Here is a 26214-nt window from a genome sequence, read left to right as displayed (position 1 = left end):
CTTCTCTGTGAGTCCTTGCATTTTCCTCATTCAAAAGTCTCTCAAAGTATATTCTCCATCTGTTTCTTATGTCCACATCCCCCCATAATACTCTTCCTTCAGCGTCTTTGATGTGCCTCACATGTAAGATGTCCTTTGCTGCTTTATTTCTACATTTTGCTAGTTGGTAAATTTTCTCTGTCCTTCCTTTGTTTCTAATTGATCATACAGATCTTGATATGCCTTTGCCTGTGCCACAACTCTCTTGGCTTCTTGCTTTCTCTCTCTGTACACCTCTCTGTCCTCTTCCACTCTTGACTCATCCCACTTCTGCTTTGCCTTCCTCTTAGCTGCCACTGCCACTTGTACATTATTATTCCACCACCAACATTCCTTCTGCTCTCTAATCTTTCCAGATGTCTCACCAAGCACCTCGATTGCACAGCTCAGGATTACTTTTGAATTATGTTTCCACCAATCTTGTACACTTTCCAGTCCATCCGAAATCCTCTCTAACACCCTCTCCCTAAAATGATTCCTCACACTCTCTTCTTTTAAGTGAAACCACTTAATTGTCTTCATCCCATGGCTTCCAGAGGTTCTTATCTTCGATCTTATTTTAAAGAGTCTGAGCACAGCAGTCAGTGTTGCTGTGCCACTTGATCTGTTGGAATTACTTTACAATTTGTCACAACCTTAAGATGTTTTCTTCTAGTCAAAATGTAGTCAATTTGTGAACTGTTGTTACCACTCCTAAATGTTATCAAATGTTCTTCCCTCTTGTAGAAAAACGAGTTCACAATTGCCAGATCAAACGCTACTGCAAAGTCCACACTCCTCTCTCCCTCCTGGTTCATCATTCCCACTCCATGGCCACCATGCACCCTTTCACAGTCTCTATTCTGTCTCCCTATGTGTCTGTTCAAGTCTCCTCTGACAATCACCATCTCGTTTTCTTCCAGTTCCCTCATTTCTTCATCTAACACGTTCCAGAACTCATCTTTCTCCTCTGCTGTACAGCCAACTTGCAGGGCATATACACATAATATGACCACCTGCTCTTCTCCAAGACCCACTGTCATTCGCATGATACTGCCATTCCTTCTACCCACTTCCAGTACTTCGCCCTCCATTCTGCCACACACCACAATTCCTACACCATTTCTTCCCTCGTTATTCGCTTCAGAGTAGAACAATTTATATCCATCTGCTAGTTCCTTTGCCTTTCCCCCCTTCCACTTTGTCTCCTGCACACACAAAATGTCCAACTTCCTCTTCCTCATCATGTCTGCCATCTCTCTTCCTCTTCCAGTCATGCTTCCAACATTCAGTGTTCCCACTCGCAACATCCTCTCCACCTACTGGACTCGCTTCTTTAACCGCACCCGCCCTTGATGCGGTAGCCCTCATCCACTTCTTGCAGCTGTAGGGCGATGTGGCTGCGCATCGCTTAAGGGGTATGCCCTAGCCCTTATATCATTTTCTCTTTGACTCATGTCATAGCTAGAGCTGGCAGTGAAGTTTTACGACCGGATGCCCTTCCTGACATCAATCCTCGCCATTTATGTGGGCTTGGAACCGGCACCTGTTGAGACTAGCTTGCCTCCTTCGGTGGCTGCATAAGACGAAATGACTTAGCAAGATAGGAAAGATTCGCCCCTATCCCTTGAATACTCTAATGGCATCGGGGGAGTGAGCAAGGAGAGGAGAAAGAAGCAAAGAAAGAAGGGGAGGGACCAGTCTACAGAATAATATAACAGATGTATATTACATGAAGTAAGACACGGTCCAGCATCTGGTACCTTGGGTTTGCCATGCCCGTACTCACTAAAGTGAGCCCTTGAGGTATAATTAGGAAAAAAATACTTTTAAAATTATTTTTATAGGCAGCACCCCCACTTAAGCCTTCACATGCTGCTACTGGTGGAGGCTCAGAATGAGGCTGGAGTTTGTGTTAAGCTACTTGCATCATGAGAATTTTTTTGAGAGCCTTAGTATACCTGTTGTTAAATCAGCTTGAAACATTCATTTCAGAATTAGTTTCAGTAACTTGCTCAGAAACAGCTGTACAGATTAAGATAAATTAAAGATGCGAATATATTCTTGATTTCATCCTTTATCGAAGTGTAAGCAAATGAAGTTTGCCCATGACGTCTCTTCACGACTGGGCTACTTGTATATAGAGGCTAATGACTTCATATCAATTGCCTTTGTATCTCTTGGTATCTTTAATTTATAGTATAACCAAGTAATAAAAAAAAAAAAAACTGTCAACATTTATATGTAATCCAGGTATAAGGTGTGACACCTTTTGACCATTTGTATATGGAAATATCACTTCATTACTTCAACCTTGGTATAATATCTGGGTGTGTGGTTGCTTTCCCTGATATGAGCAGCTCTGCTCAGTGGTGGGGTAAGCCTTCCATTGAGCAGAGCCACTGCTGAGAGTTCTTTTTGGTGGTGGGATGAGCCTGTCACTGAGTGGAACTATTGCTGAGTTAAATGATCCTTTGGGTCACTCGTTGGGTTATCTGAGGTATTGCATGAGTTTTTGGATAGGTATTCCTGCATTAAATATACATTATCTTAATAAAAGTCAAAATTGGTCTGGGTAGTGGTCCTTCCCATAATGCATAGCATTGTACATGTCTGTAAGGATATGTGCCTTGCATTATGAGATACTAAGGCAGTTGATGCCAAGTCATTAGCCTCTGTATACATTAGCCTCAGATAAAAATCTGAGATGGGGTTTAGAATATGTATCCAGAACTCTCAGCAAAAATCCAAACTGTTAAAGTATGGTAGACATAACTAAATGGTAAATGAGCATCCATAATGTGAAGTGCCCATGATCATGTTGTTCTGTGGCTTAATTTAATTTTGTAACCTAATAATAAGACTCTAGCTTGTAGTGCAGATTGTTTCTTTGTATATATGTGTATACTCTAGATCAGGGGTGGCCAACCTTTTATAGTTCATGCATCAATTTTTTCATTTTTTAGTTAAGATGCGCCATACAAACTTATACCACTTTTCAGCACTTTTAAAATAAGGTAATATGGATATATTTAACAGTTATGCACAAAATGATTTATTATATATATGGTAATATAGACACTTCTAGCAGTTTTAAATTAAAGGATTTCATATAAAGACAAGATAAACATTAATTATTTGGACTTTTGAAATTGCTTTGCTTTTGCTAAGCTTGTAATGTTTGGAGTTAAATCAGTTACAGAAAGCATCAAATAGTTTTTCAAATTTGAATCAGTCAGTCATGACTGTAGTTTGTTCTTAATCATTTTCATTTATGAAAATGCTTGTTCGTATCTGTATGTAGTTCTAAAATGACAGATATAACTCTGAGTAAATTTTCTCAGTTCCTGAAAATGTTCACAGGGCAACGATCGCCAGAAATTAATTATATCAGAAGCATCTGGGAGTGATAATGGAAGTTCATTAAATTTCATTTTCAATAAAGAATTGGTTCTGAGATCAATAAGTTCCAAAGTTCTGAAAATAAGTTCTGAGATCAATAAGATCAAAAAGGGATTTATAAATGCAAGTATGCAGTCTCCCTCTTTGTCAAAGTTGCTAAAATGAATGTTAAAGGACTCTTGTAATAATCTTGGGTTTCTCAGTATATTCTGTAAAGTTGCCATTATTTTCAGCAGATTCACTATGGTCTTTTAAATGTGGAAATTGACTTAAATCTCCATTTTCTAACTGGGAGATGAACAGTTTTAATTTCATTTTGAATGCACTGATGTCATTTACTAAGCTAGAAGCAATCTGTTCTTGCCCTGCAGTTTCAAATTTAGATAATTGAGGTGGCTGGTAACATCAACTAAAAATGCTAAATCAAATAGCCATTTCTCATCACACAACAGGGCTTTTTCCTCATGCAGCTCATCCTTCTCTTCCAGAAAATTACAAACACTTTCTTTCAGCTTCCAAAATCTACTGAGAACTTGTCCTTTAGGAAGCCAGTGCACCTCACAATGAAGGATGAGATCACCATATTCCATATCTAGCAGTTCACAATATTCTCTGAATTCTCATCTGTTTAACCCTCTTGCTCTAATTTTATTCACACACTTTACAACTGGTATCATAACATGCCTCAAATTTAGAGTTTTTCCACACAGAGATTCTTCATGTATAATACAGTGATACTTTAGTAGAGAACAACCTAAAAACCTTTCAAGTAAAGTTACAGTCCCAGAAACTCTACCTATCATTGATGGTGCTCTATCAATGCACACACTGATGAGCTTACTAGAATCTAGTTGTTGATTTTCTAGACATGACTTTACTTTGTCAAATATGTCTGACCCTCTGGTTTTTCCATTAAGTGACTCAAGACCGATAAGTTCTTCAAAGATGTTAAAATTACCATCAATTCCTCTTATAAAAATGTTTAATTGGGCTACATCACATTGTCAGTGGATTTGTCCAAGGCTAAAGAAAAGAAAGCACAAGCATGAACATGGTCTTTTAATTGCTCAGTAACATCATGGGAAAGTTCTTAGTTGCGTCTTGTAATTGTTTGCTTGGACAGAGCAATTTGGTTTACTTTTCTTACAACATTCTTATCACCAAGATGTTTTGCAAATTTTTCAAGACAGGGCTTAACAACTTCCTCTCCATCAGAGAAAGGCTTGTGTTTTTTAGCCAACACAAAGGCAATTTCATAAGACGCCTCCAGCATTGCCACACTTTCACAACTTCATTTCACAAATATATTTTGTCTCTTTTTTATTTCTTCCTTTTTCTTAACCACCTATTCTTTCCGCAACTCAGACCTAGGAACTAACTTCAGTTTTCTAATTCAGCTTGATGTTTTCTATAGTGTCTTGTTAAGATCATATCTTCTATTATCTGAGAGAGTACTTAAATAAGAACTAATTTTCTCACAGTTCATTAAACCGGCATTTGCTATCACCTTCTGCTTTTCTTCTGCTCATTTTCTTTTGCAAAGTAATGGGTAAATGACTGTAAAAAAAATTATTTCAAAAAGTCAAGCTTATTATTAAATAATTTATTTAAATTATTTTTATGGTTTTAAACATTATGAACATTCAAAAACAGTTCTACAAGTTTAAGATAAGATTCCAGTTTTCATGAAGGCCTAATGCAGTTCTATAAGTTTAAAAATATTATATATATATTTTTTCATAGTGTTTTCATCTCTCTCTTGTAATATATTATGTCCAATGAAATACAAGATCGCTTCCTGCCATAAAACAGTCGATCAGCTGGCAATCACACACACAACCCAAACATCCTCATTACGAAAGCTTTGCTGATGATCAGTTAAATTTTAGGAATAAATCTACTATACGTAAATAAAAAGGAAAGATATTGTATTAAAAAAAAAAAAACATAAAAACACACACATACAAATACACTGAATAATTGCAGGTTTCAGTCCTCAAATTAAGGGAGCGGGCAAGAACTTGACATAAGTGTTCAAAATGAAAAAAAATATTTTTAAATTTACAGAACTATATTAAGCCTTCATGAAAACAGAAATCGTATCTTAAACATAAAGAACTGTTAATAAAAACAGTTCGAAAACACAGAATTGTTCACTCACATCGACTCAGAAGTTCATCAAACGTTATGACGAGAGTCAGCTGTAAACTGATTGAGTAACTGGTGACATATGTCAGCATTTGCCGGTGCCTGTTGCTTCAAGATCAAACAAGTATAAGTGTGCACTCTAGAATTCAGTGGTAGGTTAATTGTGTGTTTTTATATATATATAAATCGTATACAACATTTTTTAAAATTTTTCTCTGGGGTTCAGTGCGCCACTTCTAATCATGCAATGCCACTTTTGGTGCATGTGCCATAGGTTGGCCACCCCTGCTCTAGATAATGACCTTAATATGAAGGTCAAAATGTTGAGTGTTTATTTTGGTTTATATCTAACTAAAATTTTACTCTAACACGGTAGTTGTTTCCATAATTGTCATGATGTAGCTGATGACTTTAGTTGACTCATGAATGCTATAGATTTTTTTTTTTTTTAATGCATTATCATAAAATGGAATTAGGAACACCAGAACATTTCAATCTTGAAATCCTAGTATTGAAAAATTTGTCATTGATTGCAGTACTGCATCTAATCGTAACTGCTACGTTTTCCATTTCTTGACATGTAGAGTTATATCATGTCTGTTTAGCTCACCACTTAAATTATATGTAATAACTATGTATGCTGAGAATGTTTAGATTTCAAAGAATAGAGTTGTATGGCATCATAAGTCACTCTTATGGGTAAGTTTGTAAAATGTTTCCACGCTGCATGCAGTGCAAAAAGCATTATTGATGTTATTTGATTTTAATGTCTGATAAAAAATGATTTTTTTTTTCTAATTTATATTTCAGTGTACATTATTAGAATTGAATACACCATTATCAAAACGAGTAAGAAGTCTTATAAATGAAGTGCGAAAAGAAAGACAGAGATATATGGGAGTAAGTAATTACTGGCTATTTGTGTGCATAATAATTTTTCTGTATTTCACATTATTTACTGAAAAGGTATACAATAATTTATCATTTTTTATTTGATCACATCAGTAAGGAAATTTGCCATTCTGATAATAGAATGGCATAATAGATGTTGATGTCGTTCTCTATGTAAGGCATGAACTTCTTATCCCATTCAGTGTTATGATGTATGTGGGAGAAATGATAAGCTAGGCTGTCTTCTCTGTTGCTATTGACATCTCCAATATGCTGTTTTTGTCTGATTTCCCTACTTCCAGATGTCTCCTCTATCTAAGAAAGGCCACAAGAACATGGAATATTATAAACCCTAGGATGTTTGTTGAAGGGATTGTGGTCTTTAGGTGAATGTGATAAACCTCGTATGGTCAAAAAATGGACTTGAAAGCCACTTTTATGTCATGAGATTTGAGGACATTGGTAATCTTGTGAGAAAGTCTATCAATATAAGGGATGGAAAACAAACATTCTGTAGAGAAAGTAGGATTTTGTCGTGGAACAGGAGAGTAGAGAATAACATTCTTTGTACCATTTTCTTAGAATATCGATTGCCAAATAGTTGGAGTAAAGAATGTAATTCTTCCTTCAGTTTGTCTTTAGTTCTTATAATAGAGATCACCCTTTTCAACATTGCAAATAAAATCCACTTTAGGAATATTTTCACACATGACAGCAAAGCTGAACCCTTTCTTTAAAATGTTAACTTCTGCTGTTGTCAAGATATAATTTGAGATGTTTACTAACACTTTGTCATTGGCTAGAGTAACTTTCCCCATCAAGTCTGTTCATGATGAATATGTAAATTCGCGACCAGTAAAATCAAATTATAAGTAAAGATCATCAGCTCCTTCTACAACAGCACTTTTTTATCCTCCAATAACAGACAATTAAAAAAATGTAACACTTTCTAAAAAAAAAAAAATTGTTTCGAAAGTTATTCTAGCCAATGAAAAAGTGTTAGTAAACATTTCAAATCATAACTTCACAACAGCAGAAGCTAGCATTTTAAAGAAAGGTTTCAGCTTTGCTATCCCACCTGAACACAATATGTTGTTTTCGATATTGTGTTAAATTAAAATCTATTTCCTAAAATAGATTTTAATTGCAACATAAAAAAGGCTCTTTACTTTCTTCCACTACCTGCTGCAAATGACATCAGACTGAAGACTGTGATTCTTCTCACCCTCCAAAAAACATCAATTCCTCAGGGAAAAAAGAGCTCTTTCCAATTTAAAGAAGAACAAGGATGACAAAAGGCATTTCAATATAATTTAACAATGCAAGCAGCATTACTGTGATTTCTTAACTTTGAAATCAAGAGAGAGAAAATTCACATGCTGTTATAAAGGAAAAAATCCGGTCTTAAAGAACATAGCTATCTGAACTTAGCATATTTTCTTCACAAGAACTTCATATCTCCTTCATTTTTCACATTAAAAGTTATAATAGTTGTTTTGTAATTCTTCTGCTATTGTATTTCTAATATTGGATGCATTGCCAATATTATTATTACTTGACACCTCCTAATCATGCGATTATGTGGAGGGGGGATATTTGACTTATACAAGCTACCACCACCATCAGTCTCCTGATATGTACCCAATAGCACTACATGATTCATTTTATATTATTATTAATCACCTAAAAACAGTTTTCCTCCAAACCAGTCTATTACTTATGAGAACGCCAATATTGTCATATCTAACATTTTGTGCTTCTAAGGCACTTCTAACTGAATCAATCCACTTATACCTTGGTCTTCATCTGGGTCTCTTTCCTGCCATCTGGTCATCAAACACCTGTTTTGCTAATCTTTCCTCACCCATGCTGACATGTTCTTGAATGCTAATAATGTCAAGTTCCTTTCTAATATTTTTAATTTTAATGATTCTGACATTGATACCATCGGTTCACTCCCCTAATTCTTCTCAAAACTCTCATATTTGTGGTCTCAAGTCTTTGATCAAATACTTTATTTTTAACCCAACTCTCAGATCCATAACTTAAAACTAGTTTTAACACTGTCTTGTATACTGCTAATTTGGTGTTTTGGCTAATTTCTCTCTATTTCATATAAATTTATTCAGCTGGCTACCCACCATACCAGCTTTGCTTATCTGTTGTCTATTTCCAGATAAAAACTGTGCCTAAATAGCTGAAATATTTTACTTGTTCTATACGATCTCCATTCAGAATGCAGCTGAAGTTTTCTTTGCTCCTGCCTATTTTCATAGTTTTGGCATTATTATTGCTGATTTTCATGCCATATTTGTTACAGCTGTTATTCAATTTAGTTAGAGAATCCTGGAGACTTTGCACTAGATGTGTTTAGGAGTACATTAGCATATGCATAAAGCAAAGAGCTAAGTTTGACATCTCCAATTCTTATATTATGCCTAATGTCACATATAGAAGATGAATAAGAGAGGAAATAATATGCATCCTTGTCTTACCCCAGTTTTTACATCAACTATCTTCCTGTATTTCCTTCAATTTTAACTGCTGACTGACATTCTAAATATAGACTGTATTGCTCTGTATAATGTTCCCTTCCCCTGATAAAATTTAAATATTTTGAAAACCTTTTTTCTCTGGGCACCTTGTCTTATGTGTTTTCTGGATCTACCAAACTTAAGTACAGATCTTTGTCATATTCCCATGATTTCTCAACTATTTGTCATAAAATGAAAATCTGATCTTGGCAACCTCTTTTTAGCCTGAACCTAGCTTGGTCTTCTCCAAGTTTCTCTTCCACAATCTTTCTTAGCCTCTCTTCAAGTATGCTTGCATAAATCTTACCTGGATCACTTAGTAGAGAAATTCCTCTGTAATTCTTGCATTCAGCTTTATTCCTCTTTTTTTTTATTTTTTTTTTATGTAGATGGGTACTATGAAAGCTCTGCTCCAATCATCAGGAACTTTACCTTCTGACTAATCCCTCTGAATTATGCAGTGTAGCCATTGCAAAACTTTTATACCTCCATACTTAAGCATTTCTGGTCAAGTATCATCTATTCCAGCTGCTTTCCACATTTCGAGTTTTTGAAATGTGAAAAGGCAGCTTTTTAATCTTCAAGTATTGATATGTACTCCTCTTTGCATTCCTTGTGAAAATTTTCTAGTATGGTTCTGTGACTGCTTGGTTCATTTAAGTCTTTCAAAGTAATTGCTCCAGACATCTAGGATATTCTTATCTTCAGTTTTCATGTCACCTTTATCATCTTTGATTCCTTTTATAGTACTCTTTCCTTTATTTCTAGGCTTTTTCAGTAGCCTCCAGAACATTTTGCCACCTTCGTGATATTTATTTTCCATATTCTTACCAGTCTTTCCATGACTCTTGTTTAGCCACCTTTACACATAGCTTAGCTCTCTTACATTTTTCTCTGTGTTCTTTTAAGGCATCTGCCGACTTATTTGCTAGGAATTTTTGGTATGCTTTCTTCCTTTCAAGGACTGCTTCTTTAACTTGTGTCCACCATGGTGTTGTTCTTATTTTTATTTATATCCTTGCAGACAACTTCACCACATATCTCTCCCTAGCTGAATCAATGTCTTCTTCAGAGTTTGCCACAGAGACTCCAAAGTTTGGTTCTTGTTTTCGGTTTAATTTTTTCTTCTATAATGTTTGTATAGTCGAGTCTACAATTTACCAGTAAAAGCTGTTCAACTTTAATTCTTTTTAAAATTTTCTTACATACTGCTCTTCTCAATGTGATATCTGTTTTTACCCTGCTTAATACTAAGTAATGGTCATTTCCAATTTCAAATCCTCTGCACTCTTGTAACCTGAACCAACCTGAACCAATATCAGTATTAACAATGACATGGTCAATGAGGTTTCTTATTTCTTGTGTTTTCTCTCCTTGTGCACATCTTTATGTTGAAACATGGTGTTAGTAATGAATAGTCTGTGTTTGAGCAGAAGTCCAGTAAATGTAAAATATTAGTAAGGTTGAAAAGGAACAAACTGAATATGGTATTTTGAAATGATTGAAAATGAGATGACTGTAGGAGTAATGTACAAGGACGATGTCAGAATCATATTATACATTCATTAATTATACATGTACACTAGTTTTTCTTCATTCTTTATTACTTATCATATGATGGGTTCATACTATTTTTTTTAAATGAAATAATATTAAAATGTAACTGATTTTGAGACGTATTCCAATGTTAAAAAACAGGACTGATGATTGTGATGTCATGAGCAATAGTTCATGAATCAAGCAGGACTCTTGGTTTAGCAAGAGAGCTTTTGTGATTTGTATAAAAAGTATAAGGCCAGAAAGTTGTCAATGATGATGATTCACAAAACACTTCTCCAAAAATTCACAGAACAACTGTATATGTTGAAAAGATAAGAAATTTCTTGTGTAGAGGCTTAAGTGCTGTGAGGACATTATGTTGGAGGTTTAATGGATTTTTTACAACACTCAGAAAGAATTAAATTAGAATTTAATACTCCTATATTTCGTCCTAGTTACTAGGACATCTACGGGGATTACAAAAACAATTAATGTAACATGCACACAAAAACTTACAATACTAAGCCCAACCACGTGGGTGACACTAATGTCCTATCTAGGTGGAGCGCCCTCTAAGGGCGGTAGTAGGTGGCCTGGAATGTAAAGTGGGATCTCTGGTGATGAGTGTTTCCCAAATCTTCGGAAGCTTAATGCAACCGTATTTGTTAAGATTTGGTTGGTTTCTGAGAGCTGCTGCTGCTTCTAAGAAAAGTCTCTCTTTCTTGAATTTGCTGTGATGGAGCATGGTGGTTTTCTTCCATGATACTCTGTGGGTGGTGTCCAAAACATGGTCAGCCAAGCCTGAATGGCCATAGTTGTGTTTAATGATGTACGACTTGTGTTCCTCCAGGTGGATGGATGCTGATCTGCCTGTCTGTCCAAAGTACGCAAGCTTACAGGAACAGGGTACTTTGTAAACTCCAGGCAGAGAGAGATGGGGGAGGGAGCTGATCTTTCGTAGAACAGATAAGGGTAGCAAGTTTGCGGTAGGGCTTATATGCTGTGTGTAGGTTATACTTTTTTAGTATCTTGGCTATTTTTTCCGAAGTGCCTCAGATGTAGGGTATGGTGATGGCATTTTTAAATTCTTGTTGACGAGAGGGACGGGTAATGGGGGAGGAATTGATTATTTTTTTGATACTGTGTTCACTGTAGCCATTGGAGAGGAAAGTTCTGTGTATGTGGTTAAGCTCAGTACTGAGGGCGGTTCCACTGGAACAAAGCTTGTGGGCTCTCTTGGTAAGGGTTTTAATGATGCCATATTGTTGTGAGGGGTGGTGGTGGGAGAGTTTGTGAATGTATCTGCCTGTGTGTGTGGGTTTTCTGTATACAGTGAAGGCAAGTGTATCATTGGGCAGGCGCGTGACTAAGGTGTCTAGGAAGGGTAAACAATTGTTCTTTTCCTTTCCATAGTAAACTGGATTCTTGGATGTAGGCTATTGAGATGACCGAGGAAGGAGTCTAACGTGCCTGGGCCATGAGGCCAAATGAAGAACACATCATCTACATATCTTAGCCAGACAGAAGGTTTGAGTGGGGCCGAGTCTATGGCTCATTTTTCGAAATCTTCCATATAGAAATTGGCAAGGGGGGGTGAGAGGGGGGAACCCTTTGCGGTTCCTTCTATCTGCTTGTAGATTTTTTTATTTATATTAGAAGCATTACTACGCGAGCAAATCGACTCTACTCGTGCCGCCCTCGCAGAGACGAATGCCGCCATTGGCTCCCTACATACAGAGCTCTCCACTGTTCTTAACCCTGAACTTTGATCAATTCTCTCTGACATTTCGGAAACTTCCGCACAGAGAGAATTTCAAAAAATAAAAAACAAACACGTCAAGAAATACAGCAACCTGGTTAAAGACAAACCACAACCACAAATTCAACTGCTCCAGACAGTAATTAACCTCTCTTCCAAAAGGCTCAACGAGGATGCCGTCAGCGCCCTTGGCCTCGGCCGTAATTTTGCCGTCGCTCCGAAAGAAGTGCCGGTGCTCGATGTAATGGTTAACGTCAAATGGAGGATCGGTCGCTTACCGTCGGAGGTAGCCAACAACATCAGACTCGACGTAGCCAACATCCTCGCTCACTCTTCGCCTCCAAAAAGTAACTTATCTTATGCCCAACGCATGGCTCTCCAGAAACTACGCAAAGAAAAAAGTATCGTCATCACCAGAGCGGATAAGGGTAATGCCACAGTTGTTCTTAATACCAGCGAATACAATCATAAAATGAACACTATCCTCCGCGATCGCGCTACCTACATCCCGCTAGAACACGACCCCACAAAAACATAAGTTAAGAAATTAAAAATCTTACTTAAAAAAGTAACCTCCTGGCCCCTTGACGTCACGAAAAAACTTAAACCTTTCCGCTCCCGTCCCCTCCTGAATATACGGTTTACCAAAAATCCACAAACCCAATTCCCCACTCAGACCTATAGTAGATGCCACCAATGCACCTTGTTACAGACTGCCTAAACAGCTGGCCAACTCTCTGTCCCCCCCTCACCGGAAATTCAGCTTCCTATATAAAAAACTCGACCCACTTTAAAGCCCTCACAGAAAATTTAACCTTGAACAATACAGACATATTGGTAAGCTTTGATATCTCCTCTTTGTTTACCAATATTCCGTTAACTGACACTTTATCTCTCTTAGAAAACGTTTTCCCCTCTGACATCTTAGATCTCTTTTCCTTTGCCATCAACTCTGGGTATTTCTCTTGGAATAACAAAATCTACAAGCAGATAGAAGGAACCGCCATGGGTTCCCCCCTCTCACCCCCCCCCCCTTGCCAATTTCTATATGGAAGATTTCGAAAAACGAGCCATAGACTCAGCCCCACTCAAACCTTCTGTCTGGCTAAGATATGTAGATGATGTGTTCTCCATTTGGCCTCATGGCCCAGACACATTAGATTCTTTCCTCGGTCATCTCAATAGCCTACATCCAAGAATCCAGTTTACTATGGAAAAGGAAAAAGAACAATTGTTTACCCTTCCTAGACACCTTAGTCACGCGCCTGCCCAATGATACACTTGCCTTCACTGTATACAGAAAACCCACACACACAGGCAGATATTCACAAACTCTCCCACCACCACCCCTCACAACAATATGGCATCATTAAAACCCTTACCAAGAGAGCCCACAATCTTTGTTCCAGTGGAACCGCCCTCAGTACTGAGCTTAACCACATACACAGAACTTTCCTCTCCAATGGCTACAGTGAACACAGTATCAAAAAAATAATCAATTCCTCCCCCATTACCCGTCCCTCTCGTCAACAAGAATTTAAAAATGCCATCACCATACCCTACATCCGAGGCACTTCGGAAAAAATAGCCAAGATACTAAAAAAGTATAACCTACACACAGCATATAAGCCCTTCCGCAAACTTGCTACCCTTATCCGTTCTACGAAAGATCAGCTTCCCCCCCCTCTCTCTCTCTGCCTGGAGTTTACAAAGTACCCTGTTCCTGTAAGCTTGCGTACTTTGGACAGACAGGCAGATCAGCATCCATCCGCCTGGAGGAACACAAGTCGTACATCGTTAAACACAACTATGGCCATTCAGGCTTGGCTGACCATGTTTTGGACACCACCCACAGAGTATCATGGAAGAAAACCACCATGCTCCACCACAGCAAATTCAAGAAAGAGAGACTTTTCTTAGAAGCAGCAGCAGCTCTCAGAAACCAACCAAATCTTAACAAATACGGTTGCATTAAGCTTCCAAAGATTTGGGAAACACTCATCACCAGAGGTCCCACCTTACATTCCAGGCCACCTACTACTGCCCTTAGAGGGCGCTCCACCTAGATAGGACATTAGTGTCACCCACGTGGTTGGGCTTAGTATTGCAAGTTTTTGTGTGCATGTTACATTAATTGTTTGTGTAATCCCCGTAGATGTCCTAGTGACTAGGACGAAATATAGGAGTATTAAATTCTAATTTAATTCTTTCTGAGTGTTGTAAAAAAATCCATTAAACCTCTAACATAATAAGAAATTTCATTCATTCAGATATTAAGTTTAAAACTAAATGCTTAAGTTTAGATAAAAAGGAATGGCTCATTTTGATAGAAAATTTGAATTTGAAACAGTTTTTGGCATAGGAAAATTATCATCCAACTTGATCACTCACCATATGGAGTTGACATGAAATTGACCTCTGACTTTTTCCAGATATCTTGAAAAAAAAAGTTGTAACATCCAAAAAGAAACTAAGCAGACTTTGAAGGCATTTTCAAAATAATAATTTTACTAATCTTTTGCAAATGTCTTCAAAGTTTGTTTAGTTTCTTTGTACTGCATTACAGTGGCAGTACAATAATCCTGTTGTTATGCTTCTCTAGGTAACTGTTGTAAAGGAAACATTCAGTTTAAATGTATGTTATCATTACTTTATAGCCACATAGTTAAAAAGATCCAAAGAAGATTTTCTTTGTTTCACATTTTTATGATTTTTGTAGAATTAGCAACAGCACTACTTAAGAAATAAATAACAATTTACTATGTTATTTAATAACATTAATAAAAGACTGTTACCATACTGGAGTAATAACTTCAATATGAACTAAAATAATTATCCAATGTTTTGGCCTATACATTAAGATCATCTCATTTGGAGTGTGTGTGTTTACACACACACAACAAAAAAAACATACATCACAATCTGCACAGCCACCCGTATCATCCAACTTGATCACTCACCATATGGAGTTGACATGAAATTGACCTCTGACTTTTTCCAGATATCTTGAAAAAAAAAGTTGTAACATAGAATACATCCAAAAAGAAACTAAGCAGACTTTGAAGGCATTTTCAAAATAATAATTTTACTAATCTTTTGCAAATGTCTTCAAAGTTTGTTTAGTTTCTTTGTACTGCATTACAGTGGCAGTACGATAATCCTGTTGTTATGCTTCTCTAGGTAACTGTTGTAAAGGAAACATTCAGTTTAAATGTATGTTATCATTACTTTATAGCCACATAGTTAAAAAGATCCAAAGAAGATTTTCTTTGTTTCACATTTTTATGATTTTTGTAGAATTAGCAACAGCACTACTTAAGAAATAAATAACAATTTACTATGTTATTTAATAACATTAATAAAAGACTGTTACCATACTGGAGTAATAACTTCAATATGAACTAAAATAATTATCCAATGTTTTGGCCTATACATTAAGATCATCTCATTTGGAGTGTGTGTGTTTACACACACACAACAAAAAAAACATACATCACAATCTGCACAGCCACCCATACTGGTCTGACCTCTGAAGTAGCAAATAAAAAAAAATCTTGTTTCAAAATAGGTATGTGAGCTGTTATGTTTGAAGACATTAAAGACAGAAACTAAGGCCTGTGTAGCTCAGTGGAAGCTTGCATCCTCAGTGCTAGGCCCACTGAAGATAGACTTTTAGGTCAAGTCTAGTCATTGATTGGAGGAGCTTTTTCTAAGCATTTCTTTGAGCAGGTCTTAAGTTAGTCGATCTCTGGGATGGGCAAGTGGGTTTTTTATCTTGTGAACTCAAGAAAATTGACTGTAGAACCAACATTATTTCAGACAGTAACATATCCTTTTAGGGTTGGGTACCAAGAGATGGCAGCACTTGTTTGCCAGTCTCTTTATCAGTTGCTGAATATAATTAGTGATAGTCAATCCTATCTAGCCAATCAGAGAGCCAGCTATCTCTGATTGGCTAGATAGGATTAAAAGGCATTAGCTTATTATTTTTATTTTTTACTAAAACTTACATGAAATAAATTAAATATAGAATTTTTGCTGCCATAACTGAGACATCTTCAGTAAGTTGACAATGGAAAATTATTACTTTTTTTAATGCATTCAGCTTTCCTGACTAAAAGCTTACCATGTATGCTACATTGCTTAGATACAGGGTTAAATTAAAGATACCAAGGAGTTATGTTCTTGTTTAATCCTTTATCCAGGTGTAAGCAAACAAAGTTTGCACGTGAAGTATATTCATGATTGGCAGCTTGTATATAGAGGCTAACGACTTCATATTAATTGTCTTAATGTTCCATAATGCAAAGTACACATGTTTGGGTGTGTATAATACTATGCATTATGAGAAGGGCCACTGTTAATATTATGAGATATGTTTATATAGTGATGATCTCTGTTCAACAATTATTATTTTTAATGAATGATTAACTCTTATTTAGAAGTATTGATCAAGTGTTAATAAACTATTTAATAACCAACTAGTTTCGCCGGCTATTGCTGTCGGCATCTTCAGGTTATAAATAAGGTAGGCAAAGTAAATTACAAGCTAGATTAACTGACAGTTCTAATTCAATAACAAAATAGTACTGAGCATGAAACAATACATGTCATGGATACATGATTTACTTGTTGAGAAACATTTTGTAGTTGGCACTGAAGTTCATTTCATGTGTGTTTAGTGATCTGATTACAGGTAGGATTAAACCTTGATTCCTGTTGAGGTTTTTTGTGGAACGGGCAACTGTAGCTGCTTCTTTGAAGATCCTGGAACAGTAGTTTTCTTCTATATAAGGCATATAACTTTTATTCCATTCAATAATGAATAATGTGGTTGGTTGTAGACAGTGTTGAGCTATGGAAATTTTAACAAAGGGCTCGCATAGTCAAGCCAAAAAAAAAGGGGGGGTAACTTATCCCTTATAATACTTATATTGCGACTTTGTAGAGCTTCTGACATATATGATAATTCCTGTAGGATATCAATCATTAATGCTAGATCTTTTAAAAACTCCAAATTGAGAAGTCGGTTTAAAAAGCCCTTATATTTATCGTTCAGTGCAAAATGCTTGCATAAAGCTGGGTAATTTATCCACCAAGCAAGAGCCATTCGTAAACTGCAAGCTGCCCGTCGTGGTCCAAACACACGGCTGATCTTTAAAATTTCGATAGCAAGGTCTTTTGCAAATTTTAATTCTTGATTTTTTGGTGATTGATGATAAAAACCATATAATTTATCCATAAATATATCAGAATGATTTATTTCTTTAATGTTTTTTTATCGAATCGTTTAATGTTAATTGTAAACGATGAGCTACGCAATGCCAAATCACAATGTTGGGAAATTTTTGTAGAAGTCTGATTGCAACACCTGATTTGTTTCCTAACATTAATTTTTAAATAGTTATCAGAAAATCCATATGAATTTAAAGTAGCAATTATAGTAGCATGTATACATTCCGAGGTGATATTTTCTAGTTCTACAAGATTATTAAACAAGAACAACAAGGGGCTCGCACACCCCTTATAGCTCACCACTAGTTGTAGTGAAGTGGGAAGAAAGGTCAGATGTATCTTGTCTGATATTTCTTACATAACCGATGTGTTCCCTTTGTCTCATTTCGAAGCTTCTAGATGTCTGACCAATGTAACAAAGACCACAGGAACAAGGGATGTTGTAAACTCCAGCATACTTGTAGAAAGGATGGAAGTCTTTTGGTGAGCTTAGAAATTTCTGAATAGTTTCAACTGGCTTGAAGGTCACTCTAATATTGTGTGGTTTTAGGAGCCACTTTTTTGGAAATGGTACCAACCTATGGAATAGTTATAGTGGTGTTATATTGGGATACATCACGTTGTCTTTGTGGTATGTCAGAGAAGAGAATCTTGTTGACGAGACTTCTAGGGTAGCCATTTAAGGATAGGTCGTTGGATATTGTAGTCAATTCTTCTTGTAGATCATTTTGGTCCATAGTAAACTAAAGAAAAGAGCTATACAGTAAACTTATAGCTCTTTTCTTTAGCATATGAACAATGCTAAGTTTTTGGGAGATGTGGTGTGATGAGCTGAAGTGTAGATAACGTCCAGTATTTGTAGGACATTATCTTTAATCAGATCTGTTTATAGAAAACAGAAAAGTTGGCACTGTTATTTTCTTGTTTCTTTATTATGATGTCCAGGTCTTTTTTATGATTTGTTTGTCCTTTTCAAATTCTAGTGTGAATTTGATAGTATGGTGGAACGAATTGATTTTGTTTAGGTAATCCAATAGCTCTTCCTCTTTGTGGTCCCATATGATAAAGTTGTCATCTACATATCTAAACCATGCTGTAGGTTTTGGGTTAATCTGAGATAAGATTTTAGTTTCAAGATCTTCCATAAATAGGTCAGCACGAGAGGGTGAGAAGGGGACTAGAAGTCAGACATCTAGAAGCTTCAAAATGATACAAAGGGGACACATCAGTTATGTAAGAAATAACAGACAAGATATATCTGGATTTTCTTCCCACTGCTCTACAACCAACCACCACATTATTTAATGGAATAAAAGTTATATGCCTTATATAGAAGAAAACTACCGTTCCAGAATCTTCAAAGAAGCAGCTACAGTTGCCTGTTCCAGAAAAAAACTCAACAGGAATCAAGGTTTAATCTTACCTGATATATGGAAGCCCTTAATCAGATCACTAAACACACATCAAATGAATCTCAGCGCCAACTACAAAATTTTTCTCAACAAGTAAATCATGTATCTGCAACACGTGTATTGTTTCACACTCAGTACTATTTTGTTATTAAATTAGAATTGTCAGTTAACATCTAGCTTGTAATTTACTTTGCCTACCTTATTTATAACCTGAAGATGCTGACAGCAATAGCCGGCGAAACTAGTTGGTTATTAAATAGTTTATTAACAATTGACCAAAACTTCTAAATAAGAGTTAGTTATTTATTAATCTCTGTGGTCAAGAATTTTAACAATTTCAAATATTTTTTTTTATTTCTGAGTGTACCTATATATGCACAAGGGTTCAGTTCACTCCGATTGGCAATGACCTCTTTTTTACTATTGCTTTCAGAATCCAAATAAATCACTGACTCAAGACCAGAATACAAGATAAATACATTTAATATAACAAAAACAATATGTATACACTTCAAACAAATATTACATAACTAACTACAAATTAATTGGATCCAAGGCCTTTTGAAAATAAACTTACACTTAAGACTAGGGGGTGCTTAAGGGTCAAAGCTGTATAACTCAGAGGAGACCTCCACATAGCCTTTAAAGGAATGCGGAGAACCGACCAGGGCTTCTGACCTAATGTCCAATCCTCACCTTCTCGTGGTGCACCCTGTTGGGTATCTACTTTGATACTGAACGAACGAGGATGGGCTGGCAATTTGGGATTTAGCCGACCAAATTGTATTCTTATTGGTTAAACCAAAATAAAAAATGATGGTACAACATGACAAAATTTCATGCCGGCTGGGGCGTCGCCCGGTTAAACAAGGCCCCCGTTGTTTTTGCCAGGGAACCAGGGCGAACAGCGAAAAGTCAGCTACTGGAACAAATCTGAAAACAAACCCCAACTCAACATCACCAGAGTTAAAGATCGGTACTATCAACGTAAGAAGCCTGAATGGCAAAGAAATGGAGTTAGCTGAGGAATTAGATAAGTACCAGATCGACATAATAGGGGTGACTGAAACAAAAAAGACCAAAACTGGTGAGATCTTTCTGAGCAATAAATACAAAATGTTATATTCAGGCAATAACAATCAAGGAAAAGAAGGAGTAGCCATAGTATTCAACACAAAATACGGGGCTAATATTCTTGAATGGCAGTCAGTGTCAAGTAGAGTAATGTGGGCAAATATCCGAATGGGGAACTGGACAATGAGACTTATTTGTGCCTATGGTCCCACAGAAGGCTCTACTAAGGTAGAAGTGGAGGAATTTTTTGAGGCTTTAGAAAAAGCAACTGACACAATGAAAAAGGAAAAGTTGATCCTTGTTGGGGATCTAAATAGTAGAGTAGGAAATGATTGTGAGACATACAAAAATATTTTGGGAAAATTTGGAGAAAAGAGCAAAGCTAATAATAATGGCAAATATCTGTTGGATTTCTGCTCAGGACATGGACTGGTTATTACTAACACCATGTTCCAACATAAAAATGTGCACAAATTCACATGGAGAGAAGAGGCTAGGAATAAGAAACGTCTCATTGACTATGTTATTGTTGATAGTGATGTTTTCTCCCTGGTGCAGGACACCAGAGTGTACAGAGGATTTGAAATTGGAAGTGATCACTATTTAGTCTTGAGCAGGATAAAATTGAATTTCATATTGAAAAGAATAACATGTAAGAAAGTTTTAAAGCGAATAAAAGTTGAGCAGCTCTCAGATGTAAACTGTAGACTAAAATACAGAAATATTATTGAAAAGAAAATGAAAGAGTTTGAGAACAGGAATCAAACCTTGGAGATTCAGTGGCAAACTCTGAAGGAAACATTGATTGATTCTGCCAGAGAGGCATGTGGTGAGGTTGTGTGCAAAGATAAAAAAATCAGAACTCCCTGGTGGACACAGGAAGTTAAAGAGGCAGTGAAGGAAAAGAAGAAAGCATATCAAAAGTTCCTGGCAAATAAGTCAGCTTTTACTCTTACAGAATACAGAGACAAATGTAAGAAAGCTAAACAGTGTGTAAAACTAGCTAAACAAAAGTCATGGGAGGACTTTGGCAAGAATATAGAAAATAAATATCAAGAAGGTGGCAAAATATTCTGGAGGTTGTTGAAGAAGCTTAGGAATGGAGGAAAGAGTGCTGTAAAAGGAATTAGAGATGATAAAGGTGAAATGAAAACAGGAGAAAAAGATATCCTTGAAGTATGGAGTAATTACTTTGAAAAACTGCTAAATGAAACAAGCAGTGATGACAGCACAGTGATAAAAAACACTGACCAGGCATGCAGTCAGGAATACATATCCATACTTGAAGTAGAAAAAGCCATCAAAGGCTTGAAATGTGGAAAGGCAGCAGGAGTAGATGATATTCGACCAGAAATGCTGAAGTATGGTGGTATAAGAGTCTTACAGTGGCTGCACTGCATAGTTCAGAAAGCCTGGACAGAGGGACGAATTCCTGATGATTGGAGTAGAGCTCTCATAGTACCCATATATAAAAAGGGAAATAAAACTGAATGTGAGAATTACAGAGGTATTTCCCTACTGAGTGTTCCTGGCAAGATCTATGCAAGTATACTTGAGAAACGGTTGAGAAGAATTGTGGAAGAAAAGCTTGGTGAAGAACAAGCTGGATTCAGGCCAAATAGAGGCTGTCAGGATCAGATCTTCACTTTACGACAAATAGTCGAGAAAGCATGGGAATATAACAAAGATCTGTATTTAAGTTTTGTTGATTTGGAAAAGGCATATGACAAGGTGCCAAGAGAGAAGCTATTCAATACGCTGCAGTTATATGGTGTCAATGGGGCATTATATCAAGCAATACTTAGTCTGTATTTGAGTTGTGAGTCAGCAGTTAGAATTGAAGGAAGTACAGGAAGATGGTTTAATGTTAAATCTGGTGTGAGACAAGGATGTACATTATCCCCTCTGTTATTCATTATCTATATGGATCACATTATGAAGGAATGTGGTATTAAACCTGATATCAAAATTGGAGATGTTAATGTCAGCTCTTTGCTTTATGCGGATGATGTTATACTTCTAAATAAATCCGCTACAAGTCTGCAAGATTCTCTGACTAAATTGAATAGCTGTTGTAATAGATATGGTATGAAGGTTAGCAATAAAAAGACAAAGACAATGAAAATAGGCAGAATCATTGAAAATGTCAACTGTGTTGTGAATGGAGAACCTGTGGAACAAGTAAAACATTTTAGCTACTTGGGCACAATTTTTACTGAAGATGGTAAACTAAATATAGAAATAGACAACAGAATCAGCAAAGCTGGTATCGTGGGAAGTCAATTGAATAAATTCATATGGAATAAGAAAGAAATTAGTCGGAACACTAAATTAGCTGTATACAAAACTGTGTTCAAACCAATTTTAACTTATGGATCTGAGAGCTGGGTCAGAAGTAAAACACTTGACCAAAGACTAGAGACTGCAGATATGAGAGTCCTGAGAAAGATTAGAGGCGTGAACAGATGGCATCAATGGCAATATCATATTAAAAATGAGGATATTAGGAAAGAACTTGACATTGTCAGCATCCAGGAATGCGTTAGCAGAGCTAATCTCAGATGGTATGGTCACTTAAATAGAATGGGAGAGGAAAAATTAGCAAAACAAGTGTTCTCTGCCAGGTTGGCAGGAAAACGACCCAGAGGAAGACCAAGATATAGGTGGATTGATACGGTACAAAGTGCCTTAGACGATAGAAATATAAGATCTGATAATGTTGGAGTCTTGACAAGTAACAGACTGATTTGGAGGAAAATTGTAGATAGGAAGTTAGTAATGATGTAATTTTTTCATGTAGTACTGTCATATCCTGTACACCCCTTGAGGGTACATGGCAGGAATTTGATGATGATGATGACTTAAGACTAGACTAAACACTTTGTTTTCACAATGATAAAATGTTCATAGCCAGTTTCTCTCTCTGTCAAGGCCCTTTTCTGAAGATATATGATGATAGAATAGGTAAAGCTAAATTGGCATTTATGGAAATGAAGAAAATTTTAATAAATAAGAACATTAAAATAGGTGAGAATTGCAATAATTGAAGCAACAGTCTGGATTATTGCAAGTTATGGAAGTGAGTCATGGACACTCAGAAAGAGAGATATGGAAAGAATTAATTCATTGGAAATGTGATGTTATAGAAAGATGGAAAAGATTACAGAGAGAACATCAAATCAAGAAGTTTTAAGAAGAGTTGGGATGGAAAGAACACTTAAGAACATTATGCAAAGAATTCTAGTAGCAAGGCTTATACGTTGGTCATACATAACTGGTAATTAGTTTACGGAATTAACAATGCATATAAAGTATATTAATTAAAGATAACTTTAATAACTTCTATATTTCGGCAACGTCACGTTACCATCTTCAGGAACATAAAGATATGGTATGTGCACTCAGGCACTAACAAAAGCAAATGAGGGAGAAAGCAAGAAACTAATATTGTTCCTAAAGTCCTAATGGTGCCCTCTGGTGGGCTAATTTGGTTGACTTGGCAGTTGGGCTGAAGTTCTCAAAATGTAAGTCTCCCAAATTTGGGGTAGTTTCATGCACCATTAATTTGCTGAGGTTAGGAACGTTTTTTAGAGCTACTGAAGATTCCTTGAATAATCTTTCGTATTTAAACTTGCTGCGGTGTATTATTTTTGTTTTCTTCCAACGAATTCTATGGTGGGTATCTAAGGCATGGTCTGCCAGCCCAGAGTGGCTGTACTGGTAAAACCGGATGTAGTCTTTGTGTTCTGAAATCCTGATATTTGTTGTTCTGTCGGTTTGGCCATAGTAGGACAATTTGCAGCTGCAAGGGACCTGGTATACACCAGGTAGGTCTAGGGGAAGTGGTTGGTCTTTTGTAGAGCTGATAAGGGATGCCAACTTTTTATATGGTCTGTAACAAGAAGCAGGTCATATTTTCTGAGGATAGGGGATGGTGATAGATTTGGTGTAATCTTTATTGTGGAGGGGGGAGGGGGGTTGTGGTTTACTGGTTTGAGTATTTTTTGGATTTTTTTGGGGTTATAGCCATTGGCTAAGAAAGTGTTGTGGATGTGATTTAGTTCAGTAGTTAGGGCCTTGTCATCTGAGCAGATTAATTTTGCCCTGTTATATAGTGTTTTTATAACCCCATATTGTTGTGGGGGGGGGGATTGCTGGTGAATGCATATGCCAGTATGGGTGGGTTTTCTGTAAACAGAGAAAACCAAAGATCCATCAAGCTGGCGGGTGATTAAAGTGTCTAGGAAGGGGAGGGTGTTGTTTTCCTCTTTTTCTAAGGTGAACTGTACTCTGGGGTGTTGGTTATTTAAGTGTGTTAGGAAGGAGTGGAGTGAGTCTGAGCCATGTGGCCAAATAGCGAACACATCATCCACGTAACAAAGCCAAATAGTGGGTTTTTGTGGGGCGGCGTTTAAGGCTTTCTCTTCAAAGGTCTCCATAAAGAAATTGGCAAAGGGTGGTGGAAGTGGTGAACCCATGGCTGTCCCCTCTATCTGTTTGTAGAACTTTCCTTGCCAAACGAAATAGCCAGAGTTCATTGTGAACTGAAATAGGGCTGAGATATCGGGAGGAAACTTCGCTTGGATGAACTCTAGGGTTTCTTTGAGTGGGACATTAGTGAATAGGGAGGAGACATCAAAACTGACCATTATGTCAGTGTGTTGGAGTGAGAGGGTTTCTACACTGGCTTTAAAGTGGGCTGAGTTTTTTATATGTGATGGTGTGTTGCCAGTATAGTGTGTGAGCGTTTTGGCTAAATGTTTGGCTAATTTATATGTGGGGAATCAATGCCATCCACTATGGGACATAATGGCACATTTTGTTTATGTATTTTTGGGAGTCCATATAATCGGGGGGGGGGGTCTAGAGCTATAAGGTTTTAGTTTGTTAGTGACTTCCACAGGCCAAGAAGTGACTTTCTTAAGGAGCCTGTGGAGAGTTCTAATCTGAGAGCTGGTAGGATTATATTCAATAGGGAGGTAAGTAGTACGGTCTAGTACTAAAGCATTAAGCTTACCTTTGTAGTCCTTTTGATTTAGCACCACAGTGGCGTTTCCCTTATCCGCTTTGGTGATTACTATTTTTTTGTTATTCTTCATTTCTTGTAGGGCTGCATATTCGTCCTTGGATAAGTTGGTCTTTGGAGGTTTGGCTTTAGTGAGAACACCGACTACATCCAGTCTGACGTTGTTGGTGATATGGTTAGGCAGGTTGCGAATCCCACGTTCTATTTGGATCATGATTTCTTCGGCAGGTATTCTTTTAGGAGCTAGGGTGAAATTGTGACCATGTGCAAGTGCGGTGAGTGCCTCAGGCTTTAAAACTACAGACGAGCGGTTGACTATTGTGTTGAGTGGCAGCTGTGGTAAGGAAGTAGAATTCTTTGTCATCGAACTCTTTTCTTGCCAGGGATCTGGTGTATACCAGGTCCCTTGCAGCTGCAAATTGTCCTACTTTGGCCAAACCGGCAGAACAACAAATATCAGGATTTCAGAACACAAAGACTACATCCGGTTTCACCAGTACAGCCGCTCTGTGCTGGCAGACCATGCCTTAGATACCCACCATAGAATTTGTTGGAAGAAAACAAAAATAATACACCGCAGCAAGTTTAAATATGAAAGATTATTCAATGAATCTTCAGCAGCTCTAAAAAACGTTCCTAACCACAACAAATTTGTGTGCATGAAACTACACCAAATTTGGGAGACTTACATTTTGAGAACTTCAGCCCAACTGCCGAGTCAACCAAATTAGCCCACCAAAGGGCACCATTAGGACTTTAGGAACCATATTAGTTTCTTGCTTTCTCCCTCATTTGCTTTTGTTAGTGACTGCGTGCACATACCATATCTTTATGTTCCTGAAGATGGTAACGTGACGTTGCCAAAATATAGAAGTTATTTATTAAAGTTACCTTTAATTAATATACTTTATATGCGTTGTTAATTCCATAAACTAATTACCAGTTATTATGCAAAGAAAGACCAGATTTGCAGGACATCTTCTGAGAGGTTCCTCAGGATATCTGACAAGAACTATATTACAAGGAAAAGTTGAAGGGAAGAGAAGACATGGAAGGCCAACCAAAGAGTGGTTTAATAACATTGTGGAATGGACTGGTTTAAGAATGACAAAGGCAACAGACCGAGAGAAATGGAGAAGAACTGCTCATCTGCTGCAACCTTCTAAAAAGAGGGTT

The 26214-nt window shown here is 36.9% G+C and overlaps 1 protein-coding gene across 1 annotated transcript in view; it reads left to right on the top strand.

The window, feature by feature from the left end:
• The window catches only part of Sec24CD (COPII coat complex component secretory 24CD), a 400801-nt gene that overhangs the window by 371937 nt on the left and 2650 nt on the right, over positions 1 to 26214 (top strand). Inside the window, exon 21 of the mRNA XM_090409481.1 lies at positions 6379 to 6468. Within this exon, the coding sequence (XP_090265607.1) occupies positions 6379 to 6468 (90 nt within the window). The remainder of the gene's footprint in view (positions 1 to 6378; positions 6469 to 26214) is intronic.

This window comes from Typopeltis vanoorti, chromosome 19 (genome assembly GCF_054136105.1).
Source record: "Typopeltis vanoorti isolate ZY-2024b chromosome 19, IOZ_Tvanoo_1.0, whole genome shotgun sequence".
NCBI lineage: Eukaryota > Metazoa > Arthropoda > Arachnida > Uropygi > Thelyphonidae > Typopeltis > Typopeltis vanoorti.
Note: the sequence above shows the minus strand (reverse complement) of the source record. Positions and strands in the feature narration are given on the sequence as shown.